Genomic DNA, 17,010 nt, shown 5'->3' on the forward strand with positions numbered 1-17,010 from the left:
TTTTTTCCCTTTATTGACATATAAGTTGGGTTTCAAGGAAGAGTGAAATTATATTTGTGTGAATCTTTTATCTTGACCAGAAATCAGCTCTTCACATTAATAATTTCATTGCCTCCTATTAAGATAGACCTCCAGTGACCACCCTAAACTAGGTGCTTTCTGTTGTTCTCAATCTCAGTACTTAGTTTATTTACTTCACAGCACTCATCATAATCTATAATTATTTAGGTAATTTATCTGCTTTCTTATTATGTCTGTCTGCCTGACCAGAATGTAAGGTTCATGAGCTCAGGGATCTTGTCTGGGTTGTTCCTTCTCATCTTCCCAGTACTTTGCACAAGAAGCGCAGAACAGGCACTTTAACAGGTATTTGTTGATTAAACAGAATAAAATTGTAAAACCAATTTAAGGGCATAGTAATCTTTTTACCTTTATAGAAAATTCAATTATTTTATGCAAAAAAGAATGTTCGTAGGGTTATGGAGCAAATGTTATTTGTATATACCTCTGATGGGACTATAAATTGACACAGCCACGTTTGACAGCAAATTAAAATAGTTATAACAATTTTAAATGTATATACCACAGTGTTCCACATTTTAATATACACACTAATTGCTGAGGAACTTGTTAAAATGTAGATTCTGATGCAGTAAGTCTGAGGGCTAAGATTCTGCATTTCTAAGAAGCTCCTGGGAGATGCTGATGCTGTTAACACACAGACCACATTTTAGGTCCTAAGGAGGTATATATGCTGTACCTCAACAATTCCATTTCTTGGTATTTACTTTAGTAGAAGATTTATTCCTGTGCACAAGGAGGAACGTACAAGGATCTTCACTAAAACCTGTTTCTCAATTATCTAAAATTGGAAACATCCTAAACGTCCATCATCAAAGGAGATGCTAAATGAATTAAGAAATGTCCATACTATGGACTACTAAGCAGGAGTTTAAAAAATAAAATAGATCTACATGAATACAGATGGGCTGATCTCTAAGACATACTATTGGGTCAACAACTTGTAAACAAATACATGTTTGATAACAGTATATAAAACCCAACCAAACTGATAACACTGGTCTTTTCCAACTTGGAACTTGAATTGAGAGTGAAGCTTAAGGGCTCTTTACCATTATCTGAAATGCTTCAGTATTTTATAGGGTACTATGTGAAGTGCTACTTACATAACTAAAACTAAATTTAAAAAGGAAATAAAAGAATGTTCTTACCTAGATGATTTTGTAGCTCTCTTGTCTGCCCATCTTCAGTTGGAGTAATGAGATCCCATATGAAGCCTTTAATTTTCTCATCTCCTCGGTAGTGAACAAGGCAATAAGCTAAGAGGGCTCGGCAAATTATTTCCACATCGTGCTCATTTAGCTGCCTTTTAAAACGGCCATGAGACAAAATCTCTCTCCATCGGCCCCACCTAGTTAAAAAAAGGTATATTTATATTAATATTGGGTGAAATTCTAGAGAAAACATAACTCATGGATAAAAGGCCTGAAACCTGCAAAAAACACACTTTGTCACTGATAGGATTTACCTATTAAAGTTTTTTCCCCCACAGAATAAACTGCAGAGTCATGGTATAGTAATTTCTAGTGTATTTTATTGAATAATGGATAACAATATTATCCATTTTGTGCTACTGAATATGCAAATCTGAGAACAACAAGGAGTTTGATATTAGCAATACATATATAATATTAAAATTTAAAGCTATCTCATCAACTGCTATTAAGTATATGTTAAATATATAAATGCATGGTACTTAAAAAAATACATTTTATTGATTCTAACAAGATAAAAAGTGTATTAGAATATAGTATATGTTTCCCGTAAATTTGTACACCAGACTACTAACAGTAAACATTAAAAATAGTATTTTACCCATAAACTAGCAGATTTTTCTCTACTCTAAAGCATTCAGTTCTTCCATAGCCATTCGAACGCTCACAGGGTCTCCGGAGTTTGGGCTTTTCATCTCCTTCACTTTCAGCTTCAGATAATTCAGCCAATTCATCTTTTGTGGCACTGAAGGGTCTTGTTTGTTTCCTAATTCTTGGAGTGTCAATAACCAAGCTGTTCTGTAAAATTTAACAGCTATTACTTGAAGGTCCTTTTATTATTTTGCTTATAACAATATTTTACATTTTTACCTTTCAAACTGTACAAACAATAAAACAATTTTAAAAAGCCAGAACAAAGAAATTACTAACAATTCCACTGACCTACCAAATCAACATAAAATTTTTATATTCCTTTAAAATCCTTATTACCATTTGTCATAATTTCATGACATTACAATCATAGGATAAAAAAAAATTTGGTATACGACTTTATTTACTGTATTGTGCTTCTACAACCATAAACTATATTTTAAATTGAATTTATGAATCATAATTTTCTTTACCTAATTAATTCACAATGTAATTTGAATTAATACAAATAGATTGTTTTAAATTTTTAAAATATATAATGCTAAAAAGTAAATCTTTGTAATCTAAGTTTATCTTAAAGATAAGTCCAAAGGAAGTGAAATATCCAGAAATGGAAATATTGGTCAAAGGGCATAATTATTTTATGGATCTAGAATCATATTTCAGTGCTTTCCAAAAGACTTACACTAACATACAACTAGCAAGGCAATAAGCGTATGAACCTCACTATGTTCAATGCAGTTTAATTCATTCAAAACAACTTAAGTTGACAAACTTTTATCTTTATTGAGCAATTTCTCTAAGTTAGGCACTATGTTATGGGCTGGGACTAAGATAGCTGTCTGCTCATGAGAAATTCACATTCTTGAGGCTCAGTTTAACGTGTAAACAAATAAATGCTATTCAGGATGCAATATTTTATAAGATGGGTGCCAAAAAAGTCAGAAAGATTTACAAAGTAGTGATACTAGAAAGAGATCTTCAAGAACGAGAAGTAGTTTGCTAGGCATCCAAGAAGGACATGGCATTATAAGTGAAGAAAACAGTCATGGACCTGAAAAGGTATTCTATTTTCAAGTCCTAGAGCAGGAGAGGGTAAACGTTAGCAGGGGAAGCAGGGACCAGACCATGTAGGTTCTGCTGTCCCACAGTAGTATGAACACAGTGCACTGAATTTAAAGGGGTACCTAATGTTAATATGTCTTAATACTGGTGACATTAACCTTCTCTATTAAGTTTTTCCACTGTAAACTTACTAGTTTTCTTTTTGTAATTAATAAATATTTTGGAAGATATACTTTGAAGATATATAAAAATTCTGTTTCTCCTTAAATTCTACACACTAATTTTACAATTCATCAATGGGGTGGATTAATTGAGATTTTCTATTTCTCTTATTCCTTCTACATTTATTAATTGGCACCTTCTATATAAGAAAGAGCTGACAAGGACCTACTGTATAACACAGGGAACTATACTCAGTATTTTGTAATAAGCTTAAAAGAATCTGAAAAAAAATTATGTATTTATAACAAACATTTTGTTGTATACCTGAAACTAAAACATTGTAAATCAACCTACTTCAATAAAAATAATTACTTAATTAAAAAAAAGAAAGAGTTGTCCCTTTCCCTGGTCCCAACTTAAAAAAAAAACAAACCATAATTGTATTTTCTCTTGAGTAAATTTTCAAGTGTCTTCTGCCCATAATCTTTTAAGATTTTGATTTATTTCTACTTGTGATCAATTTACATTAGCTTCTATATAATAAAAATATTAACTTTCATATATACTTCTGCTACAAATAGTCACCAGTCTGATTGCACTTTTATTTTTCCATTACATAATTTTTAGTCATATATTTGAATATGCTGATTATTTCCTTTGTGGTTTGTTTCTAATTTAGAATGTTTTCCCACCAAATATTTGATAAAATAGAAATCTAGTTTTTCTATTTTTTCATGCTTTGTTTCAAAAATAAATTTTTTATCACAAATTGGAGTTTACTTGGTATAGAGTATGTTATTAAAATGTTCCCCCAATGCTAACTCAAATTCTAATCATGATTATTAAATAATCCCTTTTTCTCTAATGCTATTTCTTTATTTACATCCTACAATTTGATCTTCTCCTGTTCTTATTCTATTCTTTGCTCTATATACATTTCTCTCAGTATCATGGTTACTTTATAATATGTTAATATGCTTTTAGGTTTTAACATATAATAAGTAATGCCAGTCTGTCTTCATGGTACTTCTTGTCAGAAAATTATAAAATTTTTAAACAGAGTACAAGTTAGAAAACATAACTGCAAAGTATTACATGACTATATGCTTGTATAAGTTTATTTATAAAATCCATAACTCCTTAGGATAATCTATAAGGTCCTATCGATATGAGCCATACCTATCATCTCTGACCTAACCTGTCACCACTCTCACTACCTCCCTACATTCTGACACAATGCCATTTCTATTTCTGGAACACAGTAAGCTTATTTCAAACAATGGCTCACTGCCATTCCCTCTACCTTGAAAGCTTTTATCTCATGTCTTTACACTGTTGGCTCGTTCTCATCATTCAAGTCTCAGCACAGATGTCCCCTCAGAGTGACCTCCCTTGACCACTTTCCCTAATGCTATCTCCACTCCTCCAGGCATTCTCTACCATCTTACCATTTTATTTTCTTCAGTCTCAGAAATTATCTTATATATTTGTTTACTTACTCACCAGAATTTGTAAGCTCTATTGAAGCAGTGGTTCATCTGTCTTGTTCATTTTAGCCCTAATGTGAGAATGGTACTTGGCTCACAGTGTGCTCTAGCTGGATCCAGCACAAATGTACGAGTGTCTGTGTATTACCACTATAATACTTTTGAAAAATCATAAACAAACATCACACTGTAAGTACTGTTCTATTTCTCTTTCTAAAGTTAACTGTCTTGTCTTAGAGCTCTATGTGAGTACATAGGGATCTACATAATTATTTTTACTTACTGCGTTAGACAGTATAAAAGTACCAATTAGTTTCTAATTTTTTTCTAAAATGAAAAATGTTGCGATGTACATCACTGTACTACATTATCTTGTACATGTGTGATTACTGCTATAAGACAGATTCCAAAAAGTGGATTTAATATTGTTGAGTATTTATTCTTCCAGGGGAATTTTAGATTTTGTCTGGTTATATGAACAAATTATTAACATTTTGATTGGGGCTGCATTTCTATGTTTATTAACTCAACCTACAAATGTTTAAAATATGTAGTTTTTCTTCCCAATTGACAAATCTCGCAATTAAGTTTGGTAATTCACTTTACTGAAATCATATACGTCCAGTAGGTATTCCCCTAAGTGTTCTAAATCTTTTTTTCTACTACGAAGTAGACTTCCTCTTCCATATATTTTTCTACTGCTGTTAGTACTGATATTTAAGAAGGCTAAATGGCATATTTATCTTCTATCAGTTAATTCACTAATTCATCTATTAATTTTATAGTGGTTTGCAAATTCCATTGACTTTTTAAGGCATATAAACATGTCAATATGAAAATAGTAATATTTTAATAAATATCTCTTTCTAATTTACTTTTTTATAATGTTTCATACAGAATTATACATATTTCCAAAATATATTAAATAATAATTATTATTGGGCAGTGGCATTATTCCTTGTTGTAAAGTTTTACATCTTGTAAGGTTATCTATTAAAATAGATTCCATGCATCAATGCTTAATATAAGTTTCTTTTAATCATTTAGCAGTTATTTTGGCAGTAGGTAAGGCTCACAAACATTGATTCCTATAAATTATTAGACAGGTAGGTGTCTTTTGAAGTGAACAGTTACATTATTATCAGTTCCATGAATTCTGTGCTAGCTTTTTGGCCCTTTCTTCCTTAACTCCAAGGGATGTTATAAAAGAAACAGTTTAAAAATGCCACTTTCTTTATTTTTTTAATTTCATAATATTTACTAAGCATAGCTAGATCTATGTACGTAAGTAGGACTGGATCTTAAATTTTTTATGGTTGTCAGATTTTGAAGATGCCACTTTCTTGACTGCTTTTTATTTCTCCTTTTGTATTTGACTAGATCATCATTAATGGTATCTGACACCAAAATAACAAAAAGAAGGTTAAAAGGCGAAATAAAAGTAATCCATTATTTGAAGACATTTTAAAAATTAAAAAATATATTATAATTTTAAGAACATAAATAACCTCCAGAATTAAACTTTCCCTGTATTACAACCTATCACGACAAATATCAGAAGAATTAAACTGAAGCAGTGCCTGACTCAATGTTATCATTCTACTGCCCTGTATCAATTTATTTATGCAAATAAATTTATTTCAGTAAGTACACAGTTGAACACCTTAAAATATTATAATAATATTACCAAAGTATTCCCAGAGGTAATTTTTTTTAAAGGGAAATAAATACTTACTCTACCACTGATGGCATCTATATCTATTTCTGCCTTTTTCGCCCATTTTTGCCAGAAGTTGGGATCATCTAAGGAAATATCTGTTCGGTTTCCAGATGCCACAAAACTTGCCTGAAATATATAATGGTAGTTTTTCAAAATGTTTTGAAACTTTGAGGAAAAATCTATCAAAGTATATCTAAAACCTTATCTCTTCACATTTAGTGTGGATAGAATTTGAATTCAGCATATACACACATACACTCAAAGTACATTTCAAACTACGATGGTCTGAAACATAGCACAGCATCTGCTTAAGGCAAAAGGCTTAATACCAACACAGGCTAGAGTTTTAGGAACAAAGTTAAATAAGTTATTATTGTTGTTTGACTTTTAAACTTTGGGTAAGCAGGGATCAAATCTTTTTGGTCAAAAAACCACACAGGATACAAAATTGCATTTTAGAAATACTACACAACACTCCAGCAATCCCACTACTGGGCATATACCCTGAGAAAATCATAATTCAAAAAGAGTCATGTACCACGATGTTCATTGCAGCACTATTTACAATAGCCAGCACATGGAAGCAACCTAAGTGTCCATCGACAGATGAATGGAAAAAGATGTGGCACATACATAAAATGGAATATTACTCAGCCATAAAAAGAAACGAAATTGAGTTATTTGTGGTGAGGTGGATGGACCTAGAGTGTGTCATACAGAGTGAAGTAAGTCAGAAAGAGAAAAACAAATACTGTATGCTGACACATATATATGGAATCTAAAAAAAAAAAAAAAAATGGTTCTGAAGAACCTAGGGGCAGGACAGGAATAAAGACGCAGACGTAGAGAATGGACTTGAGAGGGGAGGAGAGAACATGGCGGAAGAGTAAGACGCGGAGATCACCTTCCTTCCCACAGACACAGTAGAAATACATCTACACGTGGAACAGCTCCTACAGAACACCTGCTGAACGCTGGCAGACAACGTCCGACCTCCAAAAAGGCAAGAAACTCCCCCCGTACTTGGGTAGGGCAAAAGAAAAAAGAAATAACAGAGACAAAAGAATAGGGACGGGACCTGCACCAGTGGGAGGGAGCCGTGAAGGAGGAAAGGTCTCCACATACTAGGAAGCCCCTTCGCGGGCAGAGACTGCGAGTGGCAAAGGGGGGAAGCTTCAGAGCCACGGAGGAGAGTGTAGCCACATGGGTGCGGAGGGCAAAGCGGAGAGATTCCCGCACGGAGGAGCGGTGCTGAGCAGCACTCACCAGCCTGAGAGGCTTGTCTGCTCACCCGCCGGGGCAGGCGGGGCTGGGAGCTGAGGCCTGCAGCTGCCGAAGAGGCAAGAGACTTTTTCTTCCCTCTTTGTTTCCTGGTGCGCGAGGGGAGGGAATTCAGAGCGCCGCCTAAACGAACTCCAGAGACAGGCGCGAGCTGCGGCTATCAGCGCGGACCCCACAGCAACAGGGGCGCAGAGGGAAAAACGGAGAGACTCCCGCACAGAGGCTCGGCGCTGAGCAGCGCTCACCAGCCCGAGAGGCTTGTCTGCTCACCCGCCGGGGCGGGCGGGGCTGGGAGCTGAGGCTCAGCTTCGGTCGGATCGCAGGGAGAGGACTGGGGTTGGCGGCGTGAACACAGCCTGAAGGGGTTGGCGCACCACAGCTGGCTGGGAGGGAGACCGGGAAAAAGTGCAGCTGCCGAAGAGGCAAGAGACTTTTTCTTGCCTCTTTGTTTCGCGGCGCGCAAGGAGAGGGGATTCAGAGCGCCGCCTAAACGAACTCCAGAGACGGGCGTGAGCCGCGGCGATCAGCGCGGACCCCAGAGACGGGCGTGACACGCTGGGGCTGCTGCTGCCGCCTCCAAAAAGCCTGTGTGCGAGCACAGGTCACTCTCCACACCGCCCCTCCCGGGAGCCTGTGCAGCCCGCCACTGCCAGGGTCCTGTGATCTGGGGACAACTTCCCCGGGAGAACGCACTGCGTGCCTCAGGCTGGTGCAACGTCACGCTGGCCTCTGCCGCTGCAGGCTCGCCCCGCCTCCTCTGTACCCCTCCCTCCCTGCGGCCTGGGTGAGCCAGAGCCCCCGAAGCAGCTGCTCCTTTAACCCCGTCCTGTCTGGGCGGGGAATAGACGCCCTCAGGCGACCTACATGCAGAGGCGGGTCCAAATCCAAAGGTGAACCCCAGGAGCTGTGCGAACAGAGAAGAGAAGGGGAAATCTCTCCCAGCAGCCTCAGAAGCAGCGGATTAAAACTCCACAAACAACTTGATGTGCCTGCATCTGTGGAATACCTGAATAGACAACGAATCATCCCAAATTCAGGAGGTGGACTTTGGGAGCAGGATATATTAATTTTTCCCCTTTTCCTTTTTTTTGTGAGTGTATATGTATATGCTTCTGGGTGAGATTTTGTCTGTATAGCTTTGCTTTATAATAGCTTTATTTTACTTCACTATATTATAGCCTCTTTCTTTCTTTCTTTCTATTTTTTCTCCCTTTTACTCTGAGCCGTGTGGACGAAAGGCTCTTGGTGCTCCAGCCACGCATCAGGGCCGTGCCTCTGAGGTGGGAGAGCCAACTTCAGGACACTGGTCCACAAGAGACCTCCCAGCTCCACGTAATACCAAACGGCAAAAATCTCTCAGAGATCTCCATCTCAACATCAAGACCCAGCTTCACTCAACGACCAGCAAGCTCCAGTGCTGGACATCCCATGCCAAACAACTAGCAAGACAGGAAAACAACCCCACCCATTAGCAGAGAGGCTGCCTAAAATCATAGTAAGTTCACAGACACCCCAAAACACACCACTGGACGCAGTCCTGCCCACCAGGAAGACAAGATCCAGTCTCATGCACCAGAACACAGGCACCAGTCCCCTCCTCCAGGAAGACTACACAACTCACTCAATCAACCTTACCCACTGGAGGCAGACACCAAAAACAATGGGAACTACGAACCTGTAGCCTGTGAAAAGGAGACCCCAAACGCAGTAAGTTAAGCAAAATGAGAAGACAGAGAAATAAACAGCAGATGAAGGAGCAAAGTAAAAACCCACCAGACCAAACAAATGAAGAGGAAATACGCAGTCTACCTGAAAAAGAATTAGAGTAATGATAGTAAAGATGATCCAGTCTTGGAAATAGAATGGAGAAGATACGAGAAACGTTTAACAAGGACCTAGAAGAACTACAGAGCAAACAATGATGACCAATACAATAAATGAAATTAAAAATTCTCTAGAAGGAATCAAGAGCAGAATAACTGAGGCAGAAGAACAAATAAGTGACCTGGAAGATAAAATAGTGGAAATAACTACCGCAGAGCAGGATAAAGAAAAAAGAGTGAAAAGAATTCAGGACAGTCTCAGAGACCTCTGGGACAACATTAAACGCACCAACATTCGAATTATGGGGGTCCCAGGAGAAGAAGAGAAAAGGGGACTGAGAAAATATTTGAAGAGATTATAGTTGAAAGGTTCCCTAATATGGGAAAGGAAATAGTCAATCAAGTCCAAGCACAGAGTCCCATACGGGATAAATCCAAAGAGAAACACGCCAAGACACATATTAATCAAACTATCAAAAATTAAATACAAAGAAAAAATATTAAAAGCAGCAAGGGAAAAGCAACAAATAACATACAAGGGAATCCCCATAAGGTTAACAGCTTATCTTTCAGCAGAAACTCTGCAAGCCAGAAGGGCGTAGCAGGACATACTTAAAGTGATGAAAGGGAAAAACCTACAACTAAGATTACTCTACCCAGCAAGGATCTCATTCAGATTCGAAGGAGAAATTAAAACCTTTACAGACAAGCAAGAATTCAGCACCATGAAACCAGCTTTACAACAAATGCTAAAGGAACTTCTCTAGGCAGGAAACACAAGAGGAGGAAAAGACCTACAATAACAAACCGAAAACAATTAAGAAAACGGTAATAGGAACATATATATCGATAATTTCCTTAAATGTATATGGATTAAATGCTCCAACCAAAAGACAAAGACTGGCTGAATGGATACAAAAACAAGACCCATATATATGCTATCTACAAAAGACCCACCTAAGACCTAGGGACACATACAGACTGAAAGTGAGGGGATGGAAAAAGATATTCCATGCAAATGGAAATCAAAAGAAAGCTGGAGTAGCAATTCTCTTATCAGACAAAATAGAATTTAAAATAAAGACTATTACATGAGACAAAGGAGGACACTACATAATGATCAAAGGATCAATCCAAGAAGAAGATATAACAATTGTAAAAATTTATGTAGCCAATATAGGAGCACCTCAGTACATAAGGCAAATGTTAACAGCCATAAAAGGGGAAATTGACTAACACAATAATAGTAGGATACTTTTAACACCCCACTTTCACCAATGGACAGATCATTCAAAATGAAAATAAATAAGGAAACACAAGCTTTAAATGATACACTAAACAAGATGGACTTAATTGATAATCAGAGGACATTCCATCCAAAAACAACAGAATACACTTCCTTCTCAAGTGCTCATGGAACATTTTCCAGGATAGATCATATCTTGGGTCATAAATCAAGCCATGGTAAATTTAAGAAAACTGAAATCATATCAAGTATCTTTTCCGACCACAACGCTATAAGACTAGATAACAATTACAGGAAAAAAACTGTAAAAAGCACAAACCCATAGAGGCTAAACAATACACTACTAAATAACCAAGAGATCACTGAAGAAATCAAAGAGGAAATCAAAAAATACCTAGAAACAAATGACAATGAAAACACCATGACCCAAAACCTATGGGATGCAGCAAAAGCAGTTCTAAGAGGGAAGTTTATAGCAATACAATCCTATGTCAAGAAACAAGAAACATCTCAAATAAAAAACCAAACCTTATACCTAAAGCAATTAGAGAAAGAAGAGCAAAAAAACCCCAAAGTTTGCAGAAGGAAAGAAATCATAAAGATCAGATCAGAAATAAATGAAAAAGAAATGAAGGAAATGATAGTAAACATCAATAAAAGTAAAAGCTACTTCTTTGAGAAGATAAACAAAATTGATAAACCATTAGCCAGACTCATCAAGAAAAAAAGGGAGAAGACTCAAATCAATAGAATTAGAAATGAAAAAGGAGAAGTAACAACTGACACTGCTGAAATACAAAGGATCATGAGAGATTACTACCAAGTAACTGTATGCCAATAAAATGGACAACCGGGAAGAAATGGACAAATTCTTAGAAAAGCACAACCTTCTGAGACTGAACCAGGAAGAAATAGGAAATATAAACAGACCAATCACAAGCACTGAAATTGAGACTAAGATTAAAAATCTTCCAACAAACAAAAGCCCAGGACCAGATGGCTTCACAGGTGAATTCTATCAAACATTAAGAGAAAAGTTAACACCTATCCTTCTCAAACTCTTCAAAAATATAGCAGAGGGAGGAACACTCCCAAACTCATTCTACGAGGTCACCATCACCCTGATACCAAAACCAGACAAAGATGTCACAAAGAAAGAAAACTACAGGCCAATATCACTGATGAACATAGATGCCAAAATCTCAACAAAATATTAGCAAACAGAATCCAGCAGCACATTAAAAGGATCATACACCCTGATCAAGTGGGGTTTATCCCAGGAATGTAAGGATTCATCAATATACGCAATCAATCAATGGGATAAACCATATTAACAAACTGAAGGAGAAAAACCATATGATCATCTCAATAGATGCAGAAAAAGCTTTTGACAAAATTCAACACCCATTTATGATAAAAACCGTCCAGAAAATAGGCATAGAGGCAATTTACCTCAACATAATAAAGGCCACGTATGACAAACCCACAGCCAACACTGTTCTCAATGGCGAAAAACTGAAACCGTTTCCACTAAGATTAGGAACAAGACAAGGTTACCCACTCTCACCACTATTATTCAACATAGTTTTGGAAGTTTTAGCCACAGCAATCACAGAAGAAAAAGAAATAAAAGGAATCCAAATTGGAAAAGAAGTAAAAAAGTGTCACTGTTTGCAGATGACATGATACTATACATAGAGGATCCTAAAGATGCTACCACAAAACTACTAGAGCTAATCAATTTGGTAAAGTAGCAGGATACAAAATTAATGCACAGAAATCTCTTGCATTCCTATACACTAGTGATGAAAAATCAGAAAGAGAAATTAAGGAAACACTCCCATTTACCACTGCAGCAGAAAGAATAAAATACCTCTGAATAAACCTACCTAAGGAGACAAAAGACCTGTATGCAGAAAACTATAAGACACTGATGAAAAAAATTAAAGATGATACAAACACATGGAGAGATATACCATGTTCTTGGATTGGAAGAATCAACATTGTGAACATGACTATACTACCCAAAGCAATCTACAGATTCAATGCAATCCCTATCACACTACCAATGGCATTTTTCACAGAACTAGAACAAAAAATTTCACAATTTGTATGGAAACACAAAAGACCCTGAACAGCCAAAGCAATCTTGAGAAAGAGAAACAGAGCAGGAGGAATCAGGCTCCTGGACTTCAGACTATACTACAAAGCTACAGTAATCAAGACAGTATGGTACTGGCACAAAAACAGAAATATAGATCAATGGAACAGGAGAGAAAGCCCAGAGATAAACCCACGCACATATGGTCACCTTATCTTTGATAAAGGAGGCAATAATATACAATGGAGAAAAGATATCCTGTTCCTTAAGTGGTGTTGGGAAAACTGGACAGCTACATGTAAAAGAAAGAAATTAGAACACTACCTAACACCATACACAAAAATAAACTCAAAATGGATTAAAGACCTAAATGTAAAGCCAGACACTATAAAACTCTCAGAGGAAAACATAGGCAGAACACTCTATGACATAAATCACAGCAAGATCCTTTTTGACTCACCTCCTAGAGAAAGGGAAATAAAAACAAAAACAAACAAATGGGACCTAGTGAAACTTAAAAATTTTGCACAGCAAAGGAAACCATAAACAAGATGAAAAGACAACCCTCAGAATGGGAGAAAATATTTGCAAACGAAGCAACTGACAAAGGATTAATCTCCAAAATATACAAGCAGCTCATGCAGCTCAACATCAGAAAAACAAAACACCCAATCCAAACATGGGCAGAAGACCTAAATAGACATTTCTCCAATGAAGATACAGAGATTGCCAACAAACACATGAAAGGATGCTCAACATCACTAAACATTAGAGAAATGCAAATCAAAACTACAATGAGGGCTTCCCTGGTGGCGCAGTGGTTGAGAATCTGCCTGCTAATGCAGGGGACACGGGTTCGAGCCCTGGTCTGGGAAGATCCCACATGCCACGGAGCAGCTGGGCCCGTGAGCCACAATTGCTGAGCCTGCACGTCTGGAGCCGGTGCCCCGCGACGGGAGGGGCCGCGATAGAGAAAGGCCCGCGCACCGCGATGAAGGGCGGTCCCCGCACCGCGATGAAGAGTGGCCCCCGCTTGCCGCAACTGGAGAAAGCCCTCGCACGAACCGAAGACCCAACACAGCCAAAAATAAATAAATAAATAAATAAATAAATAAGAAAATCCTTTAAAAAAAAAAATAAATAAATAAAAAAAAAAAAAAAAAAAAAAGAGCCACATTCCCCAGAAAGGCGCTGCTCTGACACTCAGAAGGCACCAGGTCAGAAGAGCGTTTTAAAAAAAAAAAAAAAAAAAAAAAAAAAAACTACAATGAGTTATCACCTCACACGGGTCAGAATGGCCATCATCAAAAAATCTACAAACAATAAATGCTGGAGAGGGTGTGGAGGAAAGGGAACCCTCTTGCACTGTTGGTGGGAATGTACATTGATACAGCCACTATGGAGAAAAGTATGTAGGTTCCTTAATAAACTAAAAATAGAACCACCATACGACCTAGCAATCCCACTACTGGGCATATACCCTGAGAAAACCATCATTCAAAAAGAGTCATGAACCAAAATGTTCATTGCAGCTCTATTTACAATAGCCAGGACATGGAAGCAACCTAAATGTCCATTATCGGATGAATGGATAAAGAAGATGTGGCACATATATACAATGGAATATTACTCAGCCATAAAAAGAAACAAAATTGAATTATTTGTAGTGAGGTGGATGGACCCAGAGTCTGTCATACAGAGTGAAGTAAGTCAGAAAGAGAAAAACAAATACCGTACACTAACACATATATATGGGATCTAAAAAAAAAAGGTTCTGAAGAACCTAGGGGCAGGACAAGAATAAAGACGTAGATGTAGAGAATGGACTTGAGGACACGGGGAGGGAGAAGGGTAAGCTGGGACGAAGTGAGAGAATGGCATGGACATATATACACTATCAAATGTAGAATGGATGGCTGGTGGGAAGCATGTGCATATCACAGGGAGATCAGCTCCATGCTTTGTGACCACCTAGAGGGGTGGGATAGGGAGGGTGGGAGGGAGACACAAGAAGGAGGGGATATGGGGATATGTGTATACGTATGGTTGATTCACTTTGTTATACAGCAGAAGCTAATGCACCATTGTAGAGCAATTATACTCCAATAAAGATGTTGAAAAAAAAAAGAATAAATGGAAGAATATGGCCACATAAAATGATTTTCAAAGGAGAATATAATTAGTGAATGGCTGTAGGATAATGCCTAATTATCTGGGATATAATGAAATGATAAAAATCTTCATTAAAGAACCCATTTCGATGGAACTTTAAAATAAAGAAAATTACACATAGGAAAGGTAATAAAACTATTACAAGCAAAGAAGCCATTTATGACATTCAAGATAACTGAAAATTTTAACACTGGGAAATTGATGATATCAGGAACTAGTGTTGGGAATTCCCTGGTGGTCCTGTGGTTAGGACTCTGCACTCTCACTGCCAAGGGTGTGGGTTCAATCACTGGTCGGGGAACTAAGATCCCACAAGCCGCCTGGTGCGGCCAAAAGAAGAAAAAAAAGGAATTAGTGTTAATTTTATGTTAAAACGTGATTAATAGTATCATGGTGTGTTAAAGAAATCTTTATCTTTAGAGGTACAGATGGAAACATTTATAGAAGTGATGATACTGTGTCTGGGGTTTGCTTTAAATTAATATGATATGCAAACTATTATATATAGAATGGATAAACAGCAAGGTTCTACTGTATAGCACAGGGAACTATATTCAATATCACATAATAAACCAAAATGGAAAAGGACATGTGTGTATATATATATATATATATATATATGTATAACTGAATTACATTACTGTACAGCAGAGATTAACACAATGTTGTAAACCAACTATACTTCAATAAAATAAATTTTAAAAAATAAAAAATAAAAAGTAAAATAATATGAAAGATGGGTAGGGTGGTGATGAAAGTTTAGTATGAGTAAATAATTGTTGAAGCTGGTTGATAAATACACAGGTCTCATTATACTATTCTATTTTTGTAGTTTGAATGTTTATAAAACATCTAAAAAATTAGTAGGACAGGACTTCCCTGGCGATCCAGTGTTTAAGACTCTGTGCTTCCACTTCAGGGGGAGCGGGTTTGATGCTTGGTCAGGGAACTAAGATCCCACATGTCACGTGGCACGGCAAAAATAAACAAACAAACAAACAAATAATAAAATAAAAAATGAGAAGGAAAAAAACTAAAATCCTAAATGCTTCTTGCTGAACTTTGCCATGTCTGTTCATGACATTGTTTACCAAGTAATATTCATTCCATCAAACATTCTTTTGAGACTGGGTTATTAAGATGCTTGTTTGTAGGAAGTATTTAACTATTATAAATATTTAAAAATACGCATTTTTCTGGCATATTTACGAAACAAGTCACAGAAATAAATGCTTTAACAAGATGAATTTAAATTCTCTTTTTTTGTTTGTTCTAAACTATAGCTTTATTAGTATGAAACTACTAAAAAAAGCAATTTTTTATTTCTTTGAAATGATGAGTGTGGTAGGCTGAATAATGGCTTGCAAAGATATTTAGGTCTTAATTCCTGGAACCTTGTGAATGTTAGTTTATATGGCAAAAGAGCCTTGGCAGATGTGCTTAAGTTAAGGATCCTGAAATGGGGAGATTAGACTATATTATCAAGGCAGGCCCTAAATTCAATCACAACTGTCCTGAATGCAAGAGGAAAGAAGAGGAGATTTCACTACAGAACAGGAAAAGGCTGTGTGACAAGAGAAGCTGAGACTGGAATAATGTGGTCACAACCAAGAAATGTAGGCACTCTTAAAAGCTGGAAGACATAAGAAACTGATCCTCTCCTAAAGCCTCCAGAAGAAATCAGCCCTGCTGACATCTTAATTTTAGCCCTGTAAGACTCATTTTGGAGTTCTGGCACTCAGAACAATAAAAGAATAAATCTGTGTTGTTTTAAGCCACTAAATTTGTGGTAATTTGTTACAGTGGCAACAGAAAATAATACAGTGAGATACCTCTTAATGACAAACCACATATTCTAAAAACTCATAATCAAGTTAAAAGAGTAAAGGTTAACTAGTTTGATAAAATGAAAAGTAGACAGCCATCATCTCCTGCATAGAAGTATATGATGACAATTCATCAACATGGTATGAATATGGGTAACAGACATCTTAACTAAACCCAAGT

General features: G+C 36.8%; 1 protein-coding gene across 15 annotated transcripts in view; it reads right to left on the minus strand.

The window, feature by feature from the left end:
- The window catches only part of CHD9 (chromodomain helicase DNA binding protein 9), a 253,907-nt gene that overhangs the window by 57,933 nt on the left and 178,964 nt on the right, over positions 1–17,010 (minus strand). For all 15 annotated transcript variants that reach the window (XM_057534848.1, XM_057534845.1, XM_057534851.1 and 12 more), the window contains 3 exons: positions 6,396–6,506; positions 1,897–2,093; positions 1,233–1,432 (listed from right to left, as the gene is read on the minus strand). In XM_057534848.1, coding sequence (XP_057390831.1) covers positions 1,233–1,432; positions 1,897–2,093; positions 6,396–6,506 — 508 coding nt within the window. The remainder of the gene's footprint in view (positions 1–1,232; positions 1,433–1,896; positions 2,094–6,395; positions 6,507–17,010) is intronic.

Source organism: Balaenoptera acutorostrata, chromosome 19, assembly GCF_949987535.1.
Source record: "Balaenoptera acutorostrata chromosome 19, mBalAcu1.1, whole genome shotgun sequence".
Lineage (NCBI taxonomy): Eukaryota > Metazoa > Chordata > Mammalia > Artiodactyla > Balaenopteridae > Balaenoptera > Balaenoptera acutorostrata.